The 26,295-nt window shown below is 43.9% G+C and overlaps 1 protein-coding gene across 3 annotated transcripts; it reads left to right on the top strand.

Annotated features, from left to right (window-relative positions):
- The first annotated feature begins 11 nt into the window (after positions 1-11).
- Positions 12-25,321, top strand: XRCC6 (X-ray repair cross complementing 6). 3 transcript variants are annotated; one of them, XM_030320782.2, is made up of 13 exons: positions 12-99; positions 723-806; positions 5,572-5,684; positions 9,712-9,850; positions 10,070-10,324; positions 10,892-11,075; positions 13,655-13,841; positions 15,102-15,270; positions 15,983-16,144; positions 18,087-18,216; positions 19,134-19,234; positions 23,692-23,805; positions 24,906-25,321. In XM_030320782.2, exons 2-13 carry the CDS (start codon positions 731-733, stop codon positions 25,100-25,102), a joined length of 1,827 nt encoding a protein of 608 aa, XP_030176642.1. In that variant the 5' UTR covers positions 12-99; positions 723-730; the 3' UTR covers positions 25,103-25,321. The 3 variants fall into 3 exon arrangements, with proteins under 3 accessions (XP_030176642.1, XP_030176643.1, XP_030176644.1); XM_030320783.2 differs by having other exon boundaries at positions 93-806; XM_030320784.1 differs by lacking the exons at positions 12-99; positions 723-806; positions 5,572-5,684; positions 9,712-9,850 and adding an exon at positions 9,575-9,666.
- The last annotated feature ends 974 nt before the right edge of the window (positions 25,322-26,295 follow it).

Genomic DNA, 26,295 nt, shown 5'->3' on the forward strand with positions numbered 1-26,295 from the left:
GTGATGACGTAGGGGACGTTGATTGGGAGCGAGAACTAGAGCCCGTGCGTGCGCGGTACTCCGCCTTCTGTCCAAATTGATCTGTTCCTTGCACCTAAGGTAGGCGGTTTGGGAGTGTTGTCTGCGTGCATTGCTTTCCGGCCAGGGCTGCCCTCGGCCTGCTTCGCTCTCTGAGTCTTGCGCGTCCTTCTAGCCTTAACGCGGAGCAGGGCCAGCACAAAGCGTGCGGACCTGCGTGGTAGAGACAGTTTCTGGTCCCAGTTCCGTCTTCCGTAGGGGGCGGCACCTGGCCTTTGAGGCCCACCTACGTTTGAGACTCCGCTGGGCGTGGCTGGAGGAGGCGTTGGGGGAGATTTTTGGGCGTGATGTAGAGTAGTGGGTTCGCTGGAGGGCGGAGTATTCTGGAGCAGGAATATCGAATGTCCAGCTGGTGCCGGAGGCCAGACGGGACCTCCAGGTTGGGCTGCCCCAGCACACCAATCAGAGGACCACCCGGGCCACCACCAGCCCAAAAAAGGCCCTAAGGGATAGCTGCAGTGAAGCTGCTGCTGGAATGATGCCCATGACTAATGGATCTCAATCACTGAGAGATCTGGAGGCAGCAGGATCCGCTTCCACATTCCTCACGAATAATCTCGAGACTTTAGGAGCCTAGGATTCGATATTTTTTAGGTTTAAATTTGCTTGTTACTGATCATAACTTTATTTCACCGGGTGAGCAGTAAACACTATGTCAGGTTGGGAGTCTTATTACAAAAACGAAGGCGATGAAGAAGAAGAAGAAGAAGAGGGCCTTGAAGCAGGTGGTAAGTGGTTTTAACCTTTGCTGTTCTGTGTGTAAGAAAGCCTTTCCCTGTCTATTTCTGCTGTTTCATGGCTCACCCTTCTCTCCCCAATGTCCAGTGCTTTCTCCCTTTGAACTTTGCAGAGCTACCCTAGACTCTTTTATTCAAATTCTGCTCTAGTCTATGGGACATGCCTAGCCTTGAACTTTTTACTGGGTACTGGTAGCTTGACATCTATTAGCTCCAATAACTGACTCCGAGCATTGGTATCCCTTGAGTCACTTTAGGTGGCCCAGGTAAGACCCTTCCTCACCCAGGAAAGTTATTTTACTCATCGTAGGACCTCAGTAGTAATACAGTAGTACTGTAGTACTACAGTAACTGCAGCAACCAAAGAGAAAACATTAGCAACACAGTTATAAGAGTCATTCCCTCGCCATAGCCTCCAGGTTTGGGAGTATATGTTCAGACAAGACAGTAAGACGAAGGATAAACGAAGAGAAATAAGGGGTACATGTAATTTACATACCGGTTGATTTAAGTCCTGGGTAAGACAATTTTAAAGTGTTTTTACTAAAAGTGAGAAACAGGGGCACCTCGGTGGCTCAGTTGGTTGAGTGTCTGACTTTGGCTCAGGTCATGATCTCACCCTTGGTGAATTTGAGCCCCACATCTGGCTCACTGCTGTCAGTTTGGAGCCTGGAGCCTGCTTTGGATCCCTTGTCCCCCTCTGTCTCTCTGCCTCTCCCCCTGCTCACATTCTCTCTCTCAAAAATGAATAAACATTTAAAAAGTAAATAAAAAGGACAAACGTAGGAAATTTAGAACATAAAAGAAAAAATTTACTGTAATCTATATACTCTACCACCCTAATACAGCCACTACCAGCATTTTGGCATTTTGCATTTTTCCTTCATAGATCTTTCATTCTTATATTTCCTAACTATGTATGTCTGGGTTTTGTTTTTTTTTGTTTTTGTTTTGTATCTGATTTTTTATAGTTAATCATAGTGATATATTTTTCATTTCATTTTTATTTTTAAATTAAAAAAATTTTTATTTTATTTTTTGTAATTTTGAAAGTTTTTTTAAAGTAATTTTCCCACCCATCTTGGGGCTCAAACTCACAACCTGGAGATCAAGAGTTGCATGCTTTAGGGGCACCTGGGTGGCTCGGTTGAGCGACTGACTTCGGCTCGGGTCATGATCTCACAGTTTGTGAGTTCAAGCCCCGTGTCGGGCTCTGTGCTGACAGCTCAGAATCTAGAGCCTGCTTCGGATTCTGTGTCTCCCCCTCTCTCTGCCCCTTCCCTGCTCATGCTCTGTGTCTGTCTCTCAATAATAAATAAATGTTTAAAAAAAAAAAAGTTGCATTCTCTACTGACCGAGCCAGCCAGGCACCCTATTTTTTTTTTAAACATATATACACAGAGAATCTTTTTTTTTTTTTTTAAATATGGATATTTCTAGAAAGTATAGTACTATGTGAAATAATTCAGTCAGATAAAGACAAATACTATATGATTTCACTCTTAGATAGAATTTAAGAAAGAAAACAAATGAATAAAGAAAAAAAGAGACAAATAAGAAAACACTCTTAAGTATAAAGAAGAAACTGATGGTTATCAAAGGGGAAGTATGTGGGGGCATGGTGAAATAGGTGAAATAGGTGATGGGGATTAAAGACTACACTTATCATGATGAGCACTGAGTAATGTATAGAATTGTTGAATCACTATATTGTATACTTGAAACTAAAATAACACGGTATGTTAGCCATACTGGAATTAAATAAAAAGTAAAAGTCACACCAGTAGAATGTAAACATGAAATTCACATAACTATTTGCTTTTGAAACCATCTATTAGTACACAGCAATCAACTGGTCAAGCATGAGCTCTTTGTGGGGCCTGACACTGCTCTTGGCAATGGGGTAAACAAAGTCCTTACTTTTGAGGATCTTGCCAGGCCAAGGAGTAGATGAGTTAATGCCGAGTATTGATAAGGGCAGTGACAAAGGTAAAATTAGCATTTCGTAATAGAGAATGAGTGGTACCGATTTAGCTAGGATGGTCAGGGAAGGCTTCTCTGAAGAAAGTGGTGTCTAAGTTAAAACCCGAATAAACGTTCTTGTCGAAAAAAGTATATTTGAAGTTATAGCACCTTCTATAACTATAGAAGACTATAAGTCTTCTAAGGTAGACCAGATAGTATAAAAAATCAGCTCTGATAATTCAAAAAATCTGTGAAAATTCAACTAAACATCACTAGTAATGTTATTATTTATTGTATAAATAGTGAGGAATATCTGCTTGATTTTTTTTTAATTTTTAATTTTAATTTTATTCTTTTTAAAATTTACATCCAAATTAGTTAGCATATAGTGCAACAATGATTTCGGGAGTAGATTCCTTAGTGCCCCTTCCCCATTTAGCCTATCCCCCCTCCCACACCTCCTCCTGTAACCCTCTGTTTGTTCTCCGTATTTATGAGTCTCTTATGTTTTGTCCCCCTCCTTGTTTTTATGTTATTTTTGTTTCCCTTATGTTCCCTTATGTTCATCTGTTTTGTCTCTTAAAGTCTTCATATGAGTGAAGTCATATGATATTTGTCTTTCTCTGACTAATTTCACCCAGCATAATACCCTCCAGTTCCATCCACATAGTTGCAGAGGGCAAGATTTCATTCTTTTTGATTGGAGTAATACTCCATTGTATATATATACCACATTTTCTTTATCCATTCATCCATCAATGGACATTTGGGCTCTTTCCATCCTTTGGCTATTGTCGATAGTGCTGCTATAGACATGGGGGTGCATGTGTCCCTTCGAAACAGCACACCAGTATCCCTTGGATAAATGCCTAGTCGTGCAATTGCTGGGTCGTAGAGTAGGTCTATTTTTGGTTTTTTGAAGAACCTCCATACTGTTTTCCAGAGTGGCTGCACCAGCTTGCATTCCCATATACACAGAGAATCTTAAGCATATATACACAATTTTGAGTTCTGCCTTTTTTCCTTAATGAATTACAGATATATTTTTTCCATGTAATTATATATATGTTGTCTTCATAGTCATTTTAAATGTACTATAATTTATTCAGTCTGCCTCCTGTTAAACATTTTAGTTTTTTTTTTTTTAATAATTTTTTTAGTTTATTTGTTTATTTTGAGAGAGTGAGAGAGAGATCAGGGGAGGGTCAGAGAGAGAGGGAGAGAGAGAAGACTCCAGACAGGCTCTGCTCTGTCAGCGTGGAGCCAGATGCAGGGCTTGAACCCACAGACTGTGAGATCATGTCCTGAACTTAAACCAAGAACTGGATGCTCAACCATTGAGCCACCCAAGTGCTCCCATTTTAATTATTTTCAATTTTTTAAAAATTTTTTAAAGTTTATTTTTGTGAGAGAGAGAGAGAGAGAGAGAGAGTATGAGTGGGGAGAGGGGCAGAGGGAGATAGGGAGACACAGAATCTGCAGCAGGCTCCAGGCTCTGAGCTGTCAGCTCAGAGCGCCGGATACGGAGCTCGAACCCACGAACTGTGAGATGGTGATCTGAGCCAAAGTCGGATACTCACCCGACTGAGCCACCCTGGTGACCCAATTTCTTTTTTTCTCCCCAATACTTTCATTTTTATTTTAAAACTTTTCTTTTCTTCTTCTTTTTTTTAATGTTTATTTATTTTTGAGAGAAAGAGAGCACAAGTTGGGGAGGGGCAGAGAGAAGGAGACCCAGAATCTGAAGCAGGCTCCAGGCTCAGAGCTGTCAGTGCAGAGCCCAATGCAGGGCTCAAATCCATGAACTGTGAGATCATGACCTGAGCCGAAGTCAGACACTTAACTGCCTGAGCCACCCAGGCACCCCAGTTATTTTCAATTTCTTACTTTAATAAGCAACACTGTGGAAAATTCTGCATAAGGGATTGTTCATATCTTATGTTCTTTTGATTGCTAAGAGGTAGAATTCACTGGGTCAAGGTAGAGTTTTTGTTTAGGGGTCTTGACCCATAATCATGTTGTTTTACAGATGGGCAATTACATTTATTGTATTAGAAAGCAGCAGTGTCAAAAAGGGAGACAACCAGATATTTTATGTGTTTTGTTTTTTTTTTTAAAACTAAACATCACCTATGATGCCAAAAAAGGGAATAGGAAACTTGAATCTGACGAAGCCTCTCTAGGTCCTCAGTAGAAAAGACAGAGGACTGTGTCTGTCTACACCAAAAGAATGCAGTCAGCAAAATCCATAATGTGGAAAACTGTACATAACACAACATTCTGGTTCTTCAACACAACACACAACACACAAAAGATGGAAGGGGTATCTATAGATTAAGAGGCTTCAAAAACATTTTTTTTTTTTTTTCAAGTCAAAACTAGTGTTTAGGAATGTTCACTTGGGGGTGCCTGGGTGGCTTAGTAGGCTTAGTGTCCGCCTTGGGTTCAGCTCATGGTCTCACGGTTCATGGGTTCGAGCCCCCCACTGGGCTCTGTGCTGACAGCTTGGACGGAGCCTGGAGCCTGTTAAAGACTCTCTATTTCCTTCTCTCTCTCTGCCCCTCCCCCACTCAGAAATAAATAAACACAAAAAAATTTAGACAGGAATGTTCACTTGGACGATAAAACTATAAAGAAAGTAAGGAAATGATTATTAAAAATCAGGATAGTGGTTACTCTTGGGAGGAGAGTGGGCATTGTAATGGGATTTTTTCTATTTTATATGAATAATAATAAACATCATAAATATGAGCACAAGAGCAAACATTTTCTCCTGTTTTTTCCCCCATAGGAGAATATACATATTCAGGAAGAGATAGTTTGATTTTTTTGGTTGATGGTTCTAAGGCCATGTTTGAATCTCAGAGTGAAGTTGAACTGACTCCTTTTGACATGAGCATCCAGGTAAGACTACCTTTTATTTAATTTAAAAAAAGAAATGAAAGAAAAAATTATTAACACCACTTTAAAAATTATGCACTCTGAAAATTTGTTGGTGAATGATAATTAGTGGTTAGCCTCCCAGGAATGCTGCCTATACTCTGAGATAAAAAAGGGTAGCAGTGCTGGAGAACAGGCCTGTTTTATTTTGTGTTTGAACTTCAGACCCTAGTAATACGTTGCTCCCACCTTCTGTGTTAGCTCTGGTAGCACAGGAAGGCTCCTCCTGTAGAGGTGTGAGTGTGAACGAAGAAAGAAAGTTCCAGCAGATATGATGTCAAAGTGAGTCTTCTTGTAATTGGTATTTGGAAGTTGAGTATTACCTGTGGTTGAAAAATACTACAACAAAAAGACAATCTAATTTAAAAATGGACATAGACTTGGGGCACCTGGGTGGCTCAGTTGGTTAAGCGTCCTACTTCAGGACGCTCAGGTCATGATCTCGAGGTTCGTGGGTTCGGGCCCCACGTCAGGCTCTGCTGACAGCTGAGAGCCTGGAGCCTGCTTCAGATTCTGTGTCCCCTTTCTCTCTGCCCCTCCCCCATGCGTGCTCTGTGTGTCTCTCTCTCTCCCTCTCTCTCAAAAATGAACATTAAAACATTTTTAAAAAATGGGCATAGGACTTGAATATACATTTCTCTAAAGATACACAGATGGCCAAGGAGCCCACAAAAAGACCCACAACATCTGTAGTCCTTAGAGAAAAGCAAACCGACACCACAGTGAGGTATCACAAGTCACTAGCATGGCTAGTGGAATATAGAGAGGAAAAAATAGAGAGGAAAAAAAGGATACTAAGAAGTGTTGGTGGGGCGCCTGGGTGGCTCAGTCAGTTAAGCATCCAACTTTTGCTCAGGTCATGATCTCGCGGTTCGTGAGCTCGAGCCCTGTGTCGGGCTCTGTAATAACAGTTCAGAGCTTGGAGCCTGCTTTGGATTCTGTGTCTCCCCCTGTCTCTGCCCCTCCCCCATTCATACTCACTCACTCACTCTCTCTCTCTCTCTCTCTCAAAGATAAATAATAAAACATTAATAAAATAAAATAAAATAAAATAAAATAAAATAAAATAAAATAAAATAAAATAGGTTAATTTGGGGATGCCTGGCTGGCTTATTCATTAAAGCATGAGACTCTTGATCTTGGAGTTGAAAGTTCAAATCCCATGTTGGACATGGAGTCTGCTTTAAAATACAATGGTTAATTTTGTTATGTGAATTTTACCTCAAAAAAATAACCATTTCTTGGGGCGCTTGAGTGGCTCATTCGGTTAAGTGTCTGACTCTTAATTTCTGCTCAGGTCATGATCTCCTGGTTCATGAGTTCGAGCCCTGCATCAAGCTCCATAGTGATAGGGCAGAGCCTGCTTGGGATTTTCTCTCTGTCTGTCTCTCTTTGTCTCTGTCTCTCTCTCTGCCCCTCCCCTGCTCATGCGCCTGCTCTCTCTTTCTCTCTCTGTCTCCCTCTCTCTTTCTCTCTCTCTGTCAAAATAAACTTAAAAAAAAAAAAAAGAATAAAACAAAAGATGACCATTTCTTTATACAGAAGAATTACAAAGACTTATTGTATATGTTATATTTTTAGAGTTTGGAACCAAACAGAAGCTTCTCATTTTCTAATTTGTATACAAGCAGTTCTTGTTTTGGGCAAATCAGAATATCTTGCATCTAGAAAAAAATGAGAACAGTCCTTAACTTTAACTTTAAAGCAGTGTTTTTCAGAATCACACACAGGGCTTGTTAGCTAGCACAGATTGCAGGGACTTACCCCACAATCAGAATTTCTGATTCTGTAAAAGTCTAGTGCTGGGACCAAGAATTTGCCTTTCCAGCAAGTTCCCAGGTGATGCTGCTGTTACTAGCTTGGAGATTACTCTTTGAGGAGCACTGCTTTAACCTTTTTTGGACTCATGGACCTCTCTGAGGATATGATGACAGCTGTGTACCCTCTCTTCAAAAAGATACAGTCATAGTTCTGCATGTAATTTCAAAGGGTTTTTAGAAACCTTGATGCCTGAGTAACATGCCGCTGACTGTGCAGAGCCTGCTTGGGACTCTGTCTCTCTCTCTGCCCCTCCCCTGCTCTCTCTCTGTCTCTCTCTTAAAAATAAATAAATTCAAACTTAAAAAAATGTTTTAGAAACCTCAATGCCTAAAGAACCCTTTTTGTCTGCACCCCCCTCAAAAATAAACATAAAAAAAGAACCCAGAATAAAATGTAGTATCATATAGCAAATAATTGAGACATTCACGGATGAGTATAACGTATTTAATAAGCAATGAAAAAACATTTTCTCAAATTCTTTTTTTTTTTTTCTTAATTCTTAGAACCTAAAAGAAGCCCTCACAGATTTTTGTAAACGTTTATAGGCTCCTCAAAGTAGATTAAAAGTCATTGGGACGAGGGGCGCCTCGGTGGCTCAGTCAGTTAAGCGACTGATTCTTGATCTCAGCTCAGGTCTTGATCTCAGTGTCATGAGTTCAAACCCTGTGTTGGGCTCTGTGCTGGGTGTGAAGCCTACTTAAAAAAAAGAGTTATGGGGATGAAAAATACAGCATAGGGGGAATATAGTTATGGTATGGTAATAGCATTACATGGTGACAGATGGTAGCTACACTTGTGAGCAAAGCATAATGTGTAGACTTGTCACGTGACTATGTTGTACACCTGGAACTGCTGTAACATGTCAACTATACTTCAATAAAAAGATAATAGATTAAAATACTTACAGGAATAACTCCTTGCGATGCAGATTGTTGTCAGTGAGTAGACACAGTTTAAGTTCTGCATGTGTTATTTATTTATTATTAATTTTTTTTTATGTTTTATTTTTTTATATTTGAGAGAGAGACAGAGACAGCTAGTAGGGGAGGGGCAGAGAGACGGAGACAGAGAATCTGAAGCAGGCTCCAGGCTCCTCCGAGCTGTCAGCACAGAGCCCGACACGGGGCTGGGACTCGCAAACCATGAGATCGTGACCTGAGCCCAAGTCAGACGCTTAACTGACTGAGCCATCCCGGCGCCCCTTAAGTTCTGCGTTTAGGGAGAGAATTACTTTTGAGGAAGTCTGGGTAGAGTCTTCAGCCAGGCATGGGAGCAGGTTGGGGGGTGTCGCCATGGTCTCTCTGTTTCTCAGCTCTGCACATTCAGAAACTTCATGTCAATGCCTCCCGGAATTAAGTAGGTCAAAGGACTGACCAGCTGTTATGAGACCCTGATTTACTCGATGCTGACCTTAGTTTCTTTTCTCATTTATCTATTTATTTTAAAGATTTTAGTTTTAAGTAATCTCTACACCCAACGTGGGGCTCGAACCTACAACCCTGAGGTCAAGAGTTGCGAGCTCTACCGACTGAGCCAGCCAGGTGCCGTGACGCTGACCTTAGTTTAAATGGGTAGATAGGACTCTCCTGGAATACTGGTGTACTTAATTGTGTAATGAAGCACATTTTATTCCAGAACATGCTGTTAGGAAAAAAAATGCTGTTAGTAGTTATGGACTTATTGTTGGGTCACATCTAATTATTGTTAGCCTAAACCTTTTATATACGTAATTATTTTATGTATGTAAATTCTGTTTCTTGGTATCAAGCTACTTGAGGGATGGGATCAAGTGGCCTGTTCAAACTCAGTCAGTTAAGTAAATGGCATTAGTGGGACTCACTCACATCCAGATTTTCTGATTCCAGTACTGGGCTGTTTTTCCCCCTTATAGCAGAATTTCCTCCCTGAGTATATATGTTTTTAATTCTCTGATTTCTTATGGTAGGAACTGCTTATACTTCTGTTATCTACTTACCACACTCTGCCTTCTGTTATAGTGTAATATATATGCCCATCCCTCTCACTGATTCATGACTTTCCTGAAGATACGGGTCATTCCTTAACCTAATGCCATGTATAAATTCACCTACGACGTGCAAGGCACTTATGGAGCTTAATTTTAGTGGTGAGTAGTTAAGTATTAATCGGATTTTATTTTGATTTTTATCAGTGTATCCAGAGTGTGTATACCAATAAGATCATAAGCAGTAATCAAGATCTCTTGGCGGTGGTGTTCTATGGTACTGAGAAAGATAAAAATTCAGTGAATTTCAAAAATATTTACGTCTTACAGGAGTTGGATAATCCAGGTCAGTAGTATTCTAAGATCAGCTTTTCCCTTACATTGGAAGGTCACTACCCTGGACAAAGAGGGGTGTGGAGAAGGAGGTAGATCCTGGGTAGAGGACTTTGTGGGTTAAACACCTCCGGGGTGAGAATAGGACCCTAGGCTCTTCTTTTAGCCTTACCAAAGCAGCACTGACACCATTCTGATTTTTCTGCCCATTTGACTTCCTGTCTCTGATCAGGTGCTAAGCGAGTGCTTGAGCTTGACCAGTTTAAGGGGGAGCAGGGGAAAAAACATTTCCAAGATCTCATTGGCCATGGATCTGACTACTCACTAAGTGAAGTGCTGTGGGTCTGTGCCAACCTCTTTAGCGATGTCCAGGTCAAGATGAGCCATAAGAGGATCATGCTGTTCACCAATGAAGATGACCCCCATGGCAATGACAGTGCCAGAGCCAGCCGGGCCAGGACCAAAGCTGGGGATCTCCGTGACACAGGTTGGCATTTTCCCTGATCTTTTAAGTTGGCACTTAATCTTACTACTTCTCTATAGATGATGTCAAACATTTGCTTTTCACCATTCAGAGTGAAATAAAAGAATAAAATGAAGTTACACAGGTATAACATTCCTGCTAAAAATAACTAGGCCATTAACTTTCTTTTTTTCTTAAGTTTATTTATTTATTTTGAGAGAGACAGAAACAGCTCAAGTGGGAGAGGGGCAGAGAGCGAGGGAGAGAGAGAGAGAATCCCAAGCAGGCTCTGCAATGCAGGGCTCGAACTCACGAAACTATGAGATGACGACCTGAAACCCGGTGCCCTTAGGCCATTGGCTTTCTGAAGGGCTCCACTAGAGTGAGCTTTTCTTGACTTTTCATGCTACCAGGCCTGGCAGTGGTTTGAGTAAGTTGTCATTATAGCAGCTGACTCCCTTACTGATTCTTTAAGTCCTGAAAACGTTAATAATCCCACGAGTTCTTTGCATATTTGAGCTCAACTGAAAAAAATTCTCACTTGATGAAAACTGTTTGTTTTCCCCTCACTTTTGGCTGTCCTTGCCCCAGGTATCTTCCTGGACTTGATGCACCTGAAGAAACGTGGGGGCTTTGACATATCCTTGTTCTACCGAGATATCATCAGCATAGCAGACGATGAGGACCTAGGTGTTCACTTTGAAGAGTCGAGCAAGCTGGAAGACCTGTTGAGGAAGGTTCGAGCCAAGGAGACCAAGAAGCGCATGCTCTCCAGGTATGCTCGAACCTGGGCTAGTTGCCCACAAGTCCCCTACTTAATCTTAAGCACCGCATTGCCTTGACCTCCCTGAAAACTTACCTCTGGGGTGTGCCTCACTGTCTTCCTCTAAAACACTTGCTTTACTTCAGGATGGACAAGCTGTTTGCTTCTTTTTCTCTGGAAAGAGCTGGTATGCTAGTTTTCCAAAATAACACAGCTCTCTGCTTGCTTGGGGTAAACAGTTGTGGCCTAACGCTGTCCTCAGTTGCATGCACTAGTATATCGTCTGCTTTCTTCTCCTCTGTAAATTGTGGATAACAGCAATACTTAGTATAGAGCAAAAACTCAGAAAGTGCTAGTTATTTTCTCTGTTGTTAAGTTATTCTGATTTCTTTTTTTTTTTTTTAAGTTTTTGAATGTTTATTTTTGAGAGAGAGAGACAGAGTGTTAGCGGGGAGGGGCAGAGAGGGAGAGAGACAGAATTGGAAGCAGGCTCCAGACTCCGAGCTGTCAGCACAGAGCCCGATGTGAGACTTGAACCCACAACCCGTGATAATCATGACCTGAGCTGAAGTTGGATGCTTAACCGACTGAGCCACCCAGGTGCCCCAAGTGATTCTGATTTCTTATAAACCTGAGACCAGTAGGAACCAGAGTTAGATTATCTTCTTTTTTTCTTTTCTTGTTTATTTATTTACTTAGTGAGAGAGAGACAGAGCATTAACAGGGGAGGGGTGGAGAGAGAGGAGAGAGAGAATCCTAAGCAGGCTCCTCACTGTCAGTGCAGAGCCCGACGTGGGGCCCAAACCCATGAACCGTGAGATCATGACCTGAGCTGAGATCCAGAGTTGGACAGTTAACCGACTGAGCCACCTAGGCACCCTAGATTATCTTTAGAGAGTGTTGGCATTAGAATCCTAAGGGCTCCCCTATGTTGTTTTCTGAAGGTTCACATCAGGCTTTCATTTTAGACTAGTTTCTACAACATACGAGAATATGACCATTGTAGTTTTTGAGCAGTTTTCAAGAGATTACTGACAATTCTACTAGAAAGCCCATGAGATTATTGTAGGAAAACCACAAACCAGCTCATTGCCACAGCTGTAATATGGCAGTTGGCTCTCTTTTCCTCCTTAGGAATTTCTCCTTTCTCAGACAAGCACCCTAGCATCTCTTCTCCTCTCCTGAAGTAGTGGAGTGTTGTTACTACAATTTGGAAATCTGGTACACATTTTGGTGGGGATGGCAGGGAGGGTAAAATAGTAATTAAACGTATAAGTCCTTGGGGCGCCTGGGTGGGTCAGTTGGTTGGCGTCCGACTTCAGCACAGGTCGTGATCTCGTGGTCCGTGAGTTCAAGCCCCGTGTCGGGCTCTGTGCTGACAGCTCAGAGCCTGGAGCCTGCTTCGGATTCTGTGTCTCCCTCTCTCTCTGCCCCTCCCCCTCTCATGCTCTGTCTCTCTCTGTCTCAGAAATAAATAAACATTAAAAAAAATAAATAAAAATAAAATAAAATGAACATGAAAAGAAAAACAGAAGATAATCTAACAATCTGGTTATTGTCTGTCCTCAGGGAAGTTAGATAACCTCTCTCTGAGCCTCATTGTTTTCAACTGTAAAAAAGAACAGTAATGAGGTTTTTGGGTGATAAACGACAGACACTGGCTCTTGACTAATTTCAGATGTTATAAGCCTGAACAGGGTGATCAGTATAGGAACCAGGGTGGCACCAGGAGTCCAGATAGCAAGAACTAATGACCGTGTCTTCAGGGTACCACTGTCATAAAGCATCCCCTGCAACCTTGTCCTTCCTTGGGCACCGCTTATGACCTAGACTGTCAGGAGAATAGGTCTGACTGCTTAAGCCTAGGCCAGATATGCCCACCACTTGGCCAGAGGAGGGTATAGTACTTTGATTAACCTTCCCCCAAAACTGCAGTGGGGGAAGGGTGGTTCCCAAAGAAACATTGGGGTTTCATTGTTAAAAGGGGGAGGGGAGGGGCGCCTGGGTGGCTCAGTCGGTTGAACGTCCGACTTCAGCTCAGGTCACGATCTCGCGGTCCGTGAGTTCGAGCCCCGCGTCGGGCTCTGTGCTGACCACTCAGAGCCTGGAGCCTGCTTCCGATTCTGTGTCTCCCTCTCTCTCTGCCCCTCCCCCATTCATGCTCTGTCTCTCTCTGTCTCAAAAATAAATAAATGTTAAAAAAAAATTTTTTTTTAAATAAAAAAAAATAATAAAAGGGGGAGGGGATACTAGACACAAGCAGAAACAATAGATCATATAATACAGGGTTATTATGATGACTGAATGAGAAAATAGCTATAAAGTGATGGTACAGTGCTGGGCTCAATAAAAATAACCCTTGTTTTTATTACAGTGCATTCTTTATCATTATTTTAAGTAGTTAACAATACTGAAACTAATTTTTGTGGTGTAGACCCTGAGGTAACGTTATAGCAAACTCCACTGTATTATTAAAATGTATTCTATTTATATTCTAAGAATTTGGATTATTGGAGAGAGTAGAATTTAGCTAGGAAAGCATAATCTTTCAGTCCCGTGTTTGTTTGTTTTTATACTTTTCCCTCCTCCAGCCTGAAGCTTAAACTCAGCAAAGATATAGCGCTCACTGTCGGCATTTATAATCTGGTCCAGAAGGCTTACAGACCTCCTCCAGTGAGACTTTATCGGGAAACCAATGAACCAGTGAAAACCAAGACCCGGACATTTAATGTAAACACAGGCAGTTTGCTTCTGCCTAGTGACACCAAGAGGTCTCAGGTAGGCCTGCTTTCTTACTGAGTTTTGTCCCATTGAAGAGTCAATAGGGAGGGAGACATTGATCAGCCTAACTAGTTAAGTGTCTTTCATGTATGCATCTTTGTAGCTAAGCTGTTAAAGCATAAAGCCATTATTGTTTGGAACTATGGCATATAGATCATTTTTTTTTTTAAATTTTTTTTTTACATTTTATTTATCTTAAGAGAGAGACAGAGCACAAGTGGGGGAGGGGCAGAGAGAGAGGGAGACACAGAATCCAAAATAGGCTCCAGGCTCTGAGCTGTCAGCACAGAGCCCGATGCGGGGCTTGAACCCATGAACCGTGAGATTATGACCTGAGCCGAAGTCAGTTGCTTAACCAACTCAGCCACCCACGTGCCTCAAGATCATCTTTTTTAAGAGACTTTATTTTTTTAATTATTTATCTTTTTTTTTATAAATTTTCTTTAATGTTTATTTTTGAGAGAGACCGAACACGAGTTGGGGAGGGGCAGAGAGAGAGAGGGAGACACAGAATCCGAAGCAGGCTCCAGGCTCCGAGCTGTCAGCATAGAGCCTGATGTGGGGTCAAACCTACAAACCACAAATCCTGACCTGAGCCAAAGTCAGACGCTTAACAAACTGAGCCACCCAGGCACCCCTAAAGATTTTATTTTTAAGTAATCTCTATACCCAATGTAGGACTTGAATTTACAACCCCAGGATTAAGAGTCACATGCTTCACCGGCTGAGCCAGCCAGGCATCTAGATCATTAATACCTTGAGAGCTAGAAAGTTAGAGCCAGTGTTTGAAAGAGATGTCAGTGGAAACTTTAGCCCTGACCACTCTGCATTCTGTTCTAATAGTTAAATTCCTTGCTTGCATATGGTAGCAGAAAATGCTTTAGAATCAACTAGGGAGATGAATGAAGGAAGTATGTTAGATGTAAACCGCACTTTTTTAGGGAGAGTTTTGGTTTTTTTTTCCCTTCCCCAAACGAAATTTTCTCCTATGCTTTGAAATGATACACGTATGCCTTTCGTAATCAGAAGGACAGACTGAGAACGCAGAACGTTGTCTTCCCTCATTCTCTCACCTTTGTGCAATCTGAGGAATGATTTGGTATCTAAAATTAAAATCAAATGAGTCATCCTTTTTAATTATACAAAATGTGGGAGAGAATCTGAGATTTTTTTTGCATAAGGTAAGGACCAACCAAGGATCACCTAAGTATCTCCACGTAGCCGCTTTATGTGGCCCTCGTGTTCCCCTTCCTTTAGATCTATGGGAATCGTCAGATTGTTCTAGAGAAAGAGGAAACAGAAGAGCTGAAACGGTTTGATGAACCAGGTTTGATTCTCATCGGTTTCAAGCCCTTGATAATGCTGAAGAAGCACCATTACCTGAGGCCCTCCCTATTTGTGTACCCCGAGGAGTCCCTGGTAAATGGTATGTGACTTCGATCAAGGGTAAATGAATGAGTAACAGAAGGTAGTTTACCGAGCGAGCTGCCTGCAAACTGGATAGGACGGCTTAAGGGGGTATTTTGAAAGTGTTTCTGGTCAGATAAGCTTTGGAAATTTGGGACTAAACAAAGTTAAAGAGATTTCTTTAGGACCTATAATAACTGCTATGCATTGTGAGTATCTGGAGGGTGGCGGGGGAGATATGGAATTAGTATTTTTAAAACTTACTTCCTATGGAATTCTTTCTTTGAGGCATCAGATACAGAGTTAACAAAGAAGAAAAACCAGTTTCTTCCTTCGTGTCGGCAATTAAAGATGATACGAATTAGGTCGTTGGGTTTGTGCTGTCCAGACCTCTATTCCTCTGTGCTGTAGCTAATGAACCCCCTGGATTTGACCTGATTGGCTTTCATTAGTAACTGGGGCTTACTTACATTGTCAGCCTAAATATAGTAAAAGTGAACTAATGTTAATAATTCACACCTCTAAATGGGGTATTCGAGGCATCTAATCCCTTTCTCTTCCCTTCTGTGCCTCTGCTGCTCGTCAGCTCTGGGCTTCTCACACCTCACTTGTTGAAGTATCACAAGCCCTTTTAAGAAAATGGGAGAGAAATTGTAGGCTTATAACATGAGCTACCAGGGAAAAAAGGAGACACTTTTGGGATACAGATCCTTGGGCCGTTTGTTTTTTAGGGAGCTCAACTCTGTTCAGTGCTCTACTCACCAAGTGTCTGGAGAAGGAGGTCATGGCGGTGTGCAGATACACCCCCCGTCGGAACACCCCTCCTTATTTTGTGGTCTTGTTGCCACAGGAAGAGGAGCTGGATGACCAGAAAATTCAGGTGACTCCCCCAGGTATGTGGAAGAGATACTTTCAGTGCTACTGAACTTTGCTCAGACTTTGGAATCACTCATAGGATTCCAACTCAGACCTGCTGAACCATAGTCTCCAGGAATGGGGCATTTGTGCATTTTCAGGGTTTCACAGATGACACAGATGCAGAGCCAGGTAAAGCTGCCAAATATGGTTGTGCAGTGCACAACATGTACAGCTGCACAAGGCAGCTCTACAGCCACAGTCGAGAATTGGCTGCACAGGGACTGTTGGCAGGTTAGTGACCAAGTTGATAGCTCACTGCTGATACTTTTCTTTACTAAAAGCAATTCTTTGGCACCCTTGAAATGTTCAAAAAAATTTTTTTTTTTCACATTTATTTTTGAGACAGAGAGAGACAGAGCATGAACGGGGGAGGGGCAGAGAGAGAGGGAGACACAGAATCTGAAACAGGCTCCAGGCTCTGAGCCATCAGCCCAGAGCCCAACGTGGGGCTCGAACTCATGGACCGCGAGATCGTGACCTGAGCTGAAGTCGGACGCTTAACCGACTGAGCCACCCAGGCGCCCCACCCTTGCAATGTTTAATGTTTGGTTTATCTTCTGCATACACCAAGGCAGTGATGTGTAGTAGAAAGACCATGGGTTTTGATGTCATACTTGACCATATCTTACTCTTATGTGTGGAAAAGTTTACTTTCTTTTGTTTCAGGCCCGTCTCTGCCACACGTCACCCGGCTAACTTGGGCAAATAATTTTAACTTTTCTGTTTATATTCCTTGCCTGTAAAGATGAGAATTCTGGAACACCTTTCTCTTCAGGTTGTTTCACATTTGAAATAATAAATGTACAAGTGTCTAGCCCAAAGTAGCCAAGAGAAGGTAGTCTTCTTTTTTTTTAGCCGTATTAATAAAAATGAATTTTGTGGAGAGCTTGAGTCAATTAAGCGTCCACCTCTTGATTTCAGCTCAAGTCATGATCTCACAGTAGTGAGATTGAGCCCCACGTCGGGCTGCGTGCTGACCGCTCAGAGCCTGTTTGGGATTCTCTCTCCCTCTGTCTCCTCTCCCCTGCTTGTTCTCTCAAAAATAAATGGATGAACATTAAAAAAAAAAAAAAAAAAAAAGAAGAAGAAGGAATCCCAACTTTTTTTTTTTTAATGAACTTTATAAAGTAACTCTTTGAATATGTTTTATCTCTAGCCCTGGTTGTCAAAATGCTGAGGAATAGCTTTGCATATCAGTTAGGAAGCTCTTGTCTGTCAGCTCCAAATCCCTCCTGTTATGCTCTGTGCTGCCGAGGCCGAGACTCTCCAACTCGGGTTCCTCCTTTGCCAGCTGGCTCGCAATGAGGCTCCGTCAATAGTGAGTGCTTAGAGCGAGACTGTAGGGCAGAGGAGAGCAGAGGGACTTGCTCCTTCCTCTTGCTCAGTGTCGTGGGCATTGCTAGCCAGGGCCCCTCACCTGGCGGCAGCAGTCGGTTCCAGTCTAGATTTTGCAGCCTTTTAGAACCTGACAGAAAACTGGAACAAGATCGGCCTGATAACCCTTCCTCTTTACTTTTTGTGTGTGGAGGCGGTGGGGGAACAGAGGGGAGAGGCTGAGGCTCAGAGGAGGGCCTGATGGAGCTGGGTCTCAGCCCTCCAGGGAGGGGGCACTGTCTAGCTGGCTCTGGGTGTGTCCAGAAAGCTGGAGACTGGATCCAGCTGCTGCTGGCCCGTGGAGAGCCCTGGCCGGGCCACTGCCGGCAGGAACCGGCAGGTATGGGAGGCTCCCGCCTCCCTCTCTGTTCTGGAGGCTGCTAATGGCAATCAGCTGATAGAGGAGAAATAGGGCTGGCAGGGTCCCAGCCCCAGCATCATGGGACATAGAAGGGTGAGTGTGAAGTTGAGAGACAAATGGCGACTCCACAACTGAAACCGTTTGTTGAGTCAAATCTTGGGAAACTAATGTCCTTTCTTCAGGCTTCCAGCTTGTCTTCTTACCCTATGCCGACGATAAACGGAAGGTGCCCTTTACTGAAAAAGTCATGGCAAATCCAGAGCAGATAGACAAGATGAAGGCCATTGTTCAGAAGCTCCGTTTCAATTACAGGTGAGTAGTGGGTTAGTGTCAGGCCTTGTTCTGGAACTGTCTCCTGGGGTGAGAGGATTATTTTACTCCCATGCTGCTGCTGAGCGTGGGAAGAAAAAGTATTCAGTTTCTTTCTCTCCATCTCCTACCACCTCTCCTTTGTCTTTTTTTTTTTTTTTTTTTTTTTTTTTTTTTTTTTAACTTCCATGGCTCTGCCTTCTCCATTTCTCTCTCTGCCCACAGCTTCCAGTGACAGACAGATGGGCAGGGATTGTTAGCTTTTAAGTCAGCTTTTAGGGGCACCTGGGTGGCTCAGTCCATTAAGCATCTGTCTTCGGCTCAGGTCATGATCTCATGGTTCGTGGGTTCAAGCCCCGCGTCAGACTCTGTGCTGACAGCTCAGAGCCCAGAGCCTACTTCAGATTCTGTGTTTCCCTCTCTCTCTGCCCTTTCCCTGCCGCGCTCTGTCTCTCTCTGCCTCTTAAAAATAAATAAAGTGTTAAAAAAACTATTTTTAATATTATTATTTTTATTTGTGAGAGACAGAGCACATGCAGGGGAGGGGCAGAGAGGGAGGGAGACACAGAATCCGAAGCAGGCTCCAGGCTCTGAGCTGCCAGCCCAGAGCCTTACGTGGGGCTCGAATTCACAAACTGTGAGATCATTACCTGAGCCGAAGTCAGATGCTTAACTGACTGAGCCACCCAGGCACACCCCGCCCCCCAAATTTTTTTTTTGATCGGCTTTTGGATTCCAATAAATTGGAAATTGGAGAGAGAAGAGTTGATTCCAGAGACAAGACTCCCAGCTGTTTTATCTGGGCTCTTTTCCTCAGCTGACCCTGGGCCTGTGGTATCTCAGTTGGGTTTATTTAATTTTGTTATTATTTTTTTTTAATGTTTAAATGCTTCAATTTATTTATGTTACTGTTTTACTAGAAGTGACGCCTTTGAGAACCCAGTGCTGCAGCAGCACTTCAGAAACCTGGAGGCCTTGGCTTTGGACTTGATGGAGCCTGAACAGGCAGTGGATTTGACACGTAAGAAGGCTGGGACTGAGCTCTTTCCGTGGGAGGTTTTCGTAACGGTTTCACTCTGGACTGGAAATACGGATGCGTTTTCTAGCATCCTGCAAAGACTCAACCTCGTTTTTCCAGCCTTCTCTGAGAGATTTTCTAGACCAGCATAGACTGTCTATGAGAAGAGATTTGGCTCATTCTGCCTTAAGAGGAGGAGAGTGTGCCAGGCTTCTGCAACCTGCCTTTGAACCAGGCCCCCTCATGACTACATGTTGGTAAAAGTAAAAAAAAAAATAATAACCTATAACATTTATTGAGCGCTTACTGTGTGCCAGGCACTCTTGGTCCTAGCTGTTGACTCATCCAATTCTGGTAACTATGAGGTAGGCACCGTTGTCCTTATTTAATAGAGAAGGTAGTAATTCTCCAAGGCACTAAGTAGTGAGCGGTGGATCCAGGTTTAGAATCCAGTGCGTCTGGCCCAGAGCCCTCGCTCTGCACCACTGTGTTTCCTGTCTCTCCACCAGACTGTAGGCTCTGCCTCAGAAGATCCTTGTTACCCAGCATCGGGGAGATTTGCCTGGCCGCCTCAGTTGAGCTCTGAGCTCGCTGCCAGTCCCTTTCTTGATTGTGGTTCTCTTACGTATTTCGTAAGAGGACACACACAGTTTAGTGATACAGGTAAATATCAGCTGGGCAACAGATGGGATTTAATGAAGGCTCTTAACAGAGGTTGAAAAGATCAGAACAATTAGTGTGGCCTGCTGAGCTTCCCAGTTATTATTATTATTTAAAAAAAATTTTTTTTTAATGTTTATCTTTGAGAGAGACAGAGTGTGAGCGGGGGAGGGGCAGAGAGAGGGAGGCACAGAATTTGAAGCAGGCTCCAGGCTCTGAGCTGTCAGCACAGAGCCCGACGTGAGGCTCGAACCCACGGACCACGAGATCATGACCTGAGCCGAAGTCGGACGCTTAACCGACTGAGCCACCCAGGCGCCCTTACTTCCCAGTTATTAATGGTCTCTTTTTACTAGACAAAACAGTCCCAGTGCTAGACATGTAAAAGCTATTGTACCTGTATTATGGTGGTGACTGTTAGCCGGATCTAGCCCAACAGGAACCTTGGAATTAAGCAGCTCATCTTTTTTTTTTTTTAAGTGAATTTACTTTTCAGAGAGAGAAAGAGCACAAGCAGGGGAGGGGGAGAGAGAGAATCCCAAGTAAGCTCCGTGCCACCAGCACAGAGCCTGACATGGGGCTCGATCCCACAAACTGTGAGATCATGACCTGAGCCGAAATCAAGAGTCGGATGCTCAACCGACTGAGCCACCGAGGTGCCCCAAGCAGCCATCTTTCTTGGTGGCCTTTAGATAAATCAGGGAATAAGTTGCCTGGTTTCCAGCAAGGTGGTGAAGGACATACGCTTTGGAAATACCTGGTACAGATTTGAATCCCAGCTCTGCCACTTACTAACTTGAGTAGCCTTGGGATCTTACTTCATCTACCCGAAACTCAGTTTCATTATAGGTAAAATGGGGACAGCAATACTGTTCTTTTTTTTTTTTTTTTAATTTTCTAATGTTTATTTATTTTTGAGACAGAGAGAGAGCATGAACAGGGGAGGGGCAGAGAGGGAGGGAGACACAGAATCTGAAACAGGCTCCAGGCTCTGAGCTGTCAGCACAGAGCCCGACGCGGGGCTCGAACTCACAGACCGCGAGATCCTGACCTGAGCCGAAGTCGGACGCTTAACCGACTGAGCCACCCAGGCGCCCCGATACTGTTCTTATAAGCTATTGACACCGTCTCGGTCCTGACTCTCAGGAAGTGCTCAAAACACAGTTGTTCCCCTTTATTCCACAGCGTTCTCTCTCTTCCTCACCGGGGCCGTGGCTTCTTCCATTCTGGCTCCTGTCCTGTAATTTTACTGCAAGTTGTGTTTGCTCTTCCTGCCTCTATTTTCAAAACAGTTTTGGCTGCTCTGACGTTTCCCATAACTCCAGGGGCTCAGGTTTCTGTCCTCAGCCCCGCTGCTCTCCCTTTCTGTTGGTTATCTTGGCTGCTCCCCCAGCCTGCTGTATCCCTCATGTCTGTGACCCGCGAGCCTGTCTCCAGCCATACCCTTTGTCCTGGGCTCTGGCCGGAACTGCAGCTGCCTGGTGATGGCTGCTGCAGGCCCCGGGTGTCCCACCGCTCAGACACCCGACCCGTTTGACCCTTGTTCTTTTGTGTTCTTCACTCATTTCTAATCCGATGTGTATCTGCTTCCCTCTGACACAGGATATGGTTTCCTTTGAATAAATAACTTCCTGAAGACTCACACCTGTTTCTCACTTTCTCTGTTTGGCTTTGTGACACCGTGCTGTCTTGGTTTTTCTCCTGAGCTGACAGTGCCCTAAGACACCTTTGCTGGACCTGCTTCCCTTTTTTTCTCCTCTAAACATGGGAGCGAGTGCACTAGGTGATCCTGGGCCCTATGTTTCTCTGTCACTTCACTTCTCCCCACGTGGCCTTTCAGGCTCCACCAGTGGTTCTAAGTGTGCTTCCTGGAACAGCAGCACTGGTGTCTCCTGGAAACTTGTCAGAAATGCCCATGTTGAGCCCTTTCCCAGGCTGACTGAATCTGAAACTCAGGTTGGGCCCCTGCAACCTGTGTCTTACAACAAGCCTTCCAGGTTATTCTGAGACCTGCTCTTAACCTCTAGCACACTGGTTCTCAACTTTGGCTGTACAACAGAATCATCCAGGAAACTTCAAAAAATCTGGCGGTTTAGGCCTCACCCCCAGACCACTTAAATCAGAATCTCTGGGGGTGGGGTTTGGGCATCAGTATTGTTTAAAAGTCTCCAGCTGGTTGCCAGGTTGAGAACCAAAGCTCTCGCAGAGACTCCTATAGTCTGGAACTTGGGGCTTCTGTCTCAGCAGGAGCCCAGGTTGGTTGTGACATTGTGCCTTCTGGGCACACCAGGCAGCAGGATCTTCCCTTAATACTTTGGAAACGTGGCCACATGAGGAGATGATGAGATACTCGTCTCCTCATGCCTGTCCTTGATGTGACACAGCTCAGGTCTCAAGCTCAACAAACCGTATAATGGTTAGGTAACAAAAAAAACAAAAATACTGTCTTTCCCCCAAAGACATCTTTTTTCTGTTGTATCAGTCCTGGGGAATGCTCCTGCCATCCCAGCTGGTCGCCACCTCCCTCTGGCCACCCTACACCTCACATTCTATCTGTACGTCCATCAATTCTGCCACTTTATGGTCCCTTATCCCCTCCACCCTCACCCCAGGTTTGGCCTTCTGTCTCACCCTCCTCCCATCCACACACAGCTCAGGATGATCTTTCTTTCTTTCTTTCTTTCTTTCTTTCTTTCTTTCTTTCTTCTCTTTCTTCTCTTTCTTCTCTTTCTTCTCTTTCCCCTCCCCTCCCCTCCCCTCCCCTTCCCTCCCGTTTGTTTATTTTTGAGAGACAGAGAAAGAGCATGAGCAGAGAGAGAGGGAGACACAGAATCTGAAGCAGGCTCCAGGCTCAGAGCTGTCAGCACAGAGCCTGATGCAGGGCTCGAACCCACAAGCTGTGAGATCATGACCTGAGCTGAAGTCAGACACCCAACTGACTGAGCTACCTAGGCACCCCAGGATGATCTTTCTAAACTGGAAATGTAATTGGAATGTAATTGGAATCATGTTGTTCCCCTGCTCATAGCCCTTCAGAGTTTCCCCACTGCTCTCAGGATAAAGACCTGGGTGGGCATTCAAAGGTTCCATGACCTTGCCATGATCGCCTTTCCAGCCTCCTCACCGTTCCTACACTCCTGACATTCTACCTTCAAGCTGCATGTTACCTGCTATTTCTTACCCTGTGCCTTCTCCTGCTTTGAATAGTCCCTGCCTGAGGAGGAACACTCAGCTTTGCAGACTTGGCTGCAGAAAATCTCTCCTGACCCCTCCTGTGTTCCAGTGTGCCTTTGTTCAGTCCCTTCCATCATGGCATTGCCAGCCACTGTGTTTATGTTTTTACTGCCTCCTTACCCTGACTAGACTGTAATCCCACTGGGGACATGGACTCTTGTTTGAAACCCCAGAATCTAACCCCATTCTCAACTCTATTACTCCCAGCTGTTTGACCTTGAGTAAGTTGTTTAACCTCTCTGCTTTCCTCTATAAAACAAGGAAACAAATTTACCTACCCTAGAGGTTGTTAGAGGATTAAATAAGTTTAAAGCAGTGAGAAGGGTGCCTGGCTGTAGTAAGTGCTCATTAAATTCAGTTGTTAGAAGGTACTTGGTAAATATTAGGAAGACTTTGTTGAATGTGTTCTTGACCAGGTTAGTTGCCTCCTCCTGGACCCTTTCCTGACTTCCCTCAACCCCTGCAGTTAGGTGCTTTCTCCTCTGGTCCCTGTAGACTTGGAACTGGACAGGAAGCCAGGGCTTGTGACTCACCTGACTCATTCTTCTTGTGTTTTGATTTTCTAGTGCCTAAAACTAAAGCAATAGATAAGAGACTCGGCCGCCTGGTGGATGAGTTTAAGGAGCTTGTCTACCCACCTGATTATAATCCTGAAGAAAAAGTTTCCAAGAGGAAACAAGGTGAGGAACTGGGTCATTTATTTATTTTTCTAAGTTTATTTTTGAGACCAAAAGGAGAGAGAGAGGGTGCAAGCAGGGGAGAGGCAGAGAGAGGGAGAATGAGGATCTGAAGTAGGTTCTGTGCTGATAGCAGAGAGCCCAGTGCAGGGCTCGGACTCATGAACCGTGAGATCATGACTTGAGCTGAAGTCAGACACTTAACTGACTGAGCCACCTAGGCGACCCAGGAACTGGTTTTTAATTTTTTTTAATTTAAAAATTTTTAATGTTTATTTTTGGGAGAGGGAGAGCGAGGAAGTGCTAGCAGGAGAGGGGCAGAGAGAGAAGGAGACAGAGAATACGTGTTATCAGCGCAAAGCCCGATGTGGGGCTCGAACTTGCAGCCTTACAAGGAAATGGAGCTGTGAGAGGCTAGGTTGGTGGCCATGGAGCCTTCTCTCTTCTCCTCAGAAGTGACTCCTCTAGGGGCACCCCGGGTGGCTTGGTCAGTTAGGCCTCTGACTCTTGGTTTTGGCTCCGGTCATGATCTCATAGTTGGTGAGTTAGAGCCCCACATCAAGCTCTGTGCAGACAGTGTGGACCCTGCTTGGGATCATCTCTCTCTCTCTGTCTCTCTCTACCCCTCCCCTGTTCTCACAAACACGTGTGCATGCTTTCTCTCAAAAGAAACAAACATTTATAAAAAAAAAAAAAAAAACCAAAAAGTGACTCCTAGTGCCCTGTGTGAGTTGTTACCATAGCTCTTCATACATGTGCACACTTTAGGGATTTACTTGTTTATCTCACTCAGTCTGCACTTGCTTATCGTCTAGCATGGCGCCTTAGTACTTGACACGGTGCTCTGTAAATGCTTTTTGAACGAAGGAAGGAATGACTTCCCCAGACTGAGCACCAATTTTGGGTAAACCGATGGCAACTGCACTACTTGGAACTTCCTTCTAGGTCTGATATGGTTTTGACTTTATGCTTAAATGAAGCTACCTTATCAAAACACGCTCCCCTGGGCATCCCAGCTTATGGAAAATGGTTAACTGCAGCCCAGACCGTAGAAGGGCCACTGTTAGCATTTCCAATCACTCCCTCCTGACCTTTTTCCCCAGATGATGAAGGTTCTGGAAGCAAAAGACCCAAAGTGGAGTTATCTGAAGAGGAGCTGAAGGCCCATGTCAGCAAGGGCACGCTGGGTAAGCTCACTGTGCCCATGCTGAAGGAAGTCTGCAGGGTGTATGGGCTGAAGGGCGGGTTGAAGAAGCAGGAGCTGATGAACATGCTCACTGAGCACTTCCAGAAGAACTGACCAGAGACTGAACAGCTAGCCACCCTTCTGTACTATTGCCAGGCTGCCTGGGTTGTTCTCATCAAGTTAAAACCTGTTTCTTCTGGGCCAGGAAGAGTCTGTCTGATAGAAGCCAGGAACTTTACATTTATGAGACTTTCTGTTGCCATGGAGACAGCATAGCCCTCCCACTTTGCTGGGCTTTACTGTCTGAATAAAGAGCTCTAACTTTGTACTATATACTGTTACTTGTTATTTTTCCATATTTTTATTTATTTTTGAGATAGTGTAAGCCGGGGGGTGGTGGTGCGCAGAGAGAGGAGGGGACAGAGGATCTGAAGCGGGCGCCGTGCTGACAGCAGACAGTCTCATGTGGGGCTCGAACTCATCATGAGATACGATCTGAGCCGAAGTTAGATGCTTAGCCAACTGACTGAGCCACCCAGGTGCCCCTATACTGTTCTTTAGTATGAAAGAGAAAGATGTGTCTGTCTCACATCCAAAGATCACCTGCCATTGGCTATTGGCTTTATTTGCTCTCCCATTAGGAACACATCATCATCGTGGAAATAAAGTATCAGTGAAGGTAGGGGAGAATGTGACAATTAAGGACAGGTAGACATACTTGAGGAATGACAAGCCCCAGCAATATTCTCATCCTCTGCTCCCCCCTCCCCCCCACCTGTTTTCCCTTTCACTGTGTCAATATAGACCTAAAGATCAGAGTTCAGAAGCACTAGGAATGGAACATTTCTAATTCTGGTACCATTTGCTTCATGAGTGACTAGCAGCCCCTTTCATGCTACATTCCTCTTAACGTGACATTCAGGTACATGAAGATACATTTTCTGTTGCCCTGAGAATTTGGATTCCAGCATACGTGAAAGGAGTTATTCCTCGTGTTTTTTCAGGGAAGCTGTGGTAGGGTGAGGAGAGGGCCTAGCATTAGGAAAAGGGGAAGAGGAGCAGGGTGACTTCTCTTTGTTGCTGCTATTGCTTTTGAAGAATTAGAGGGAAGTTAATCCTCAAAAGCATCTCTTCCCATCGGAGAATTAACTTCCCTCTCCCCCACCTAAGGAAAGAAAGCCAAACAAGAATATAATATCTGCTTTCCAAGTAGAAACAAAACACCTTAAACACTCAGAGAACAAAGAATCCAAAAGTGAAAATCTCTTACAAGAGTAACTTGACCCGTCATACATCTCATGAGATGC

The sequence above is a fragment of the Lynx canadensis genome, chromosome B4, assembly GCF_007474595.2.
Source record: "Lynx canadensis isolate LIC74 chromosome B4, mLynCan4.pri.v2, whole genome shotgun sequence".
NCBI classification, from domain to species: Eukaryota; Metazoa; Chordata; class Mammalia; order Carnivora; family Felidae; genus Lynx; species Lynx canadensis.

Bases quoted from the DNA above. Each gene is read 5' to 3' on its own strand.
- XRCC6 (XM_030320782.2), top strand. From the start codon at position 731: ATGTCAGGTTGGGAGTCTTATTACAAAAACGAAGGCGATGAAGAAGAA. The intron at 9,851-10,069 runs GTCAGTAGTATT...GTCTCTGATCAG, and splicing joins ACAGGAGTTGGATAATCCAG to GTGCTAAGCGAGTGCTTGAG. The intron at 11,076-13,654 runs GTATGCTCGAAC...TCCCTCCTCCAG, and splicing joins AAGAAGCGCATGCTCTCCAG to CCTGAAGCTTAAACTCAGCA.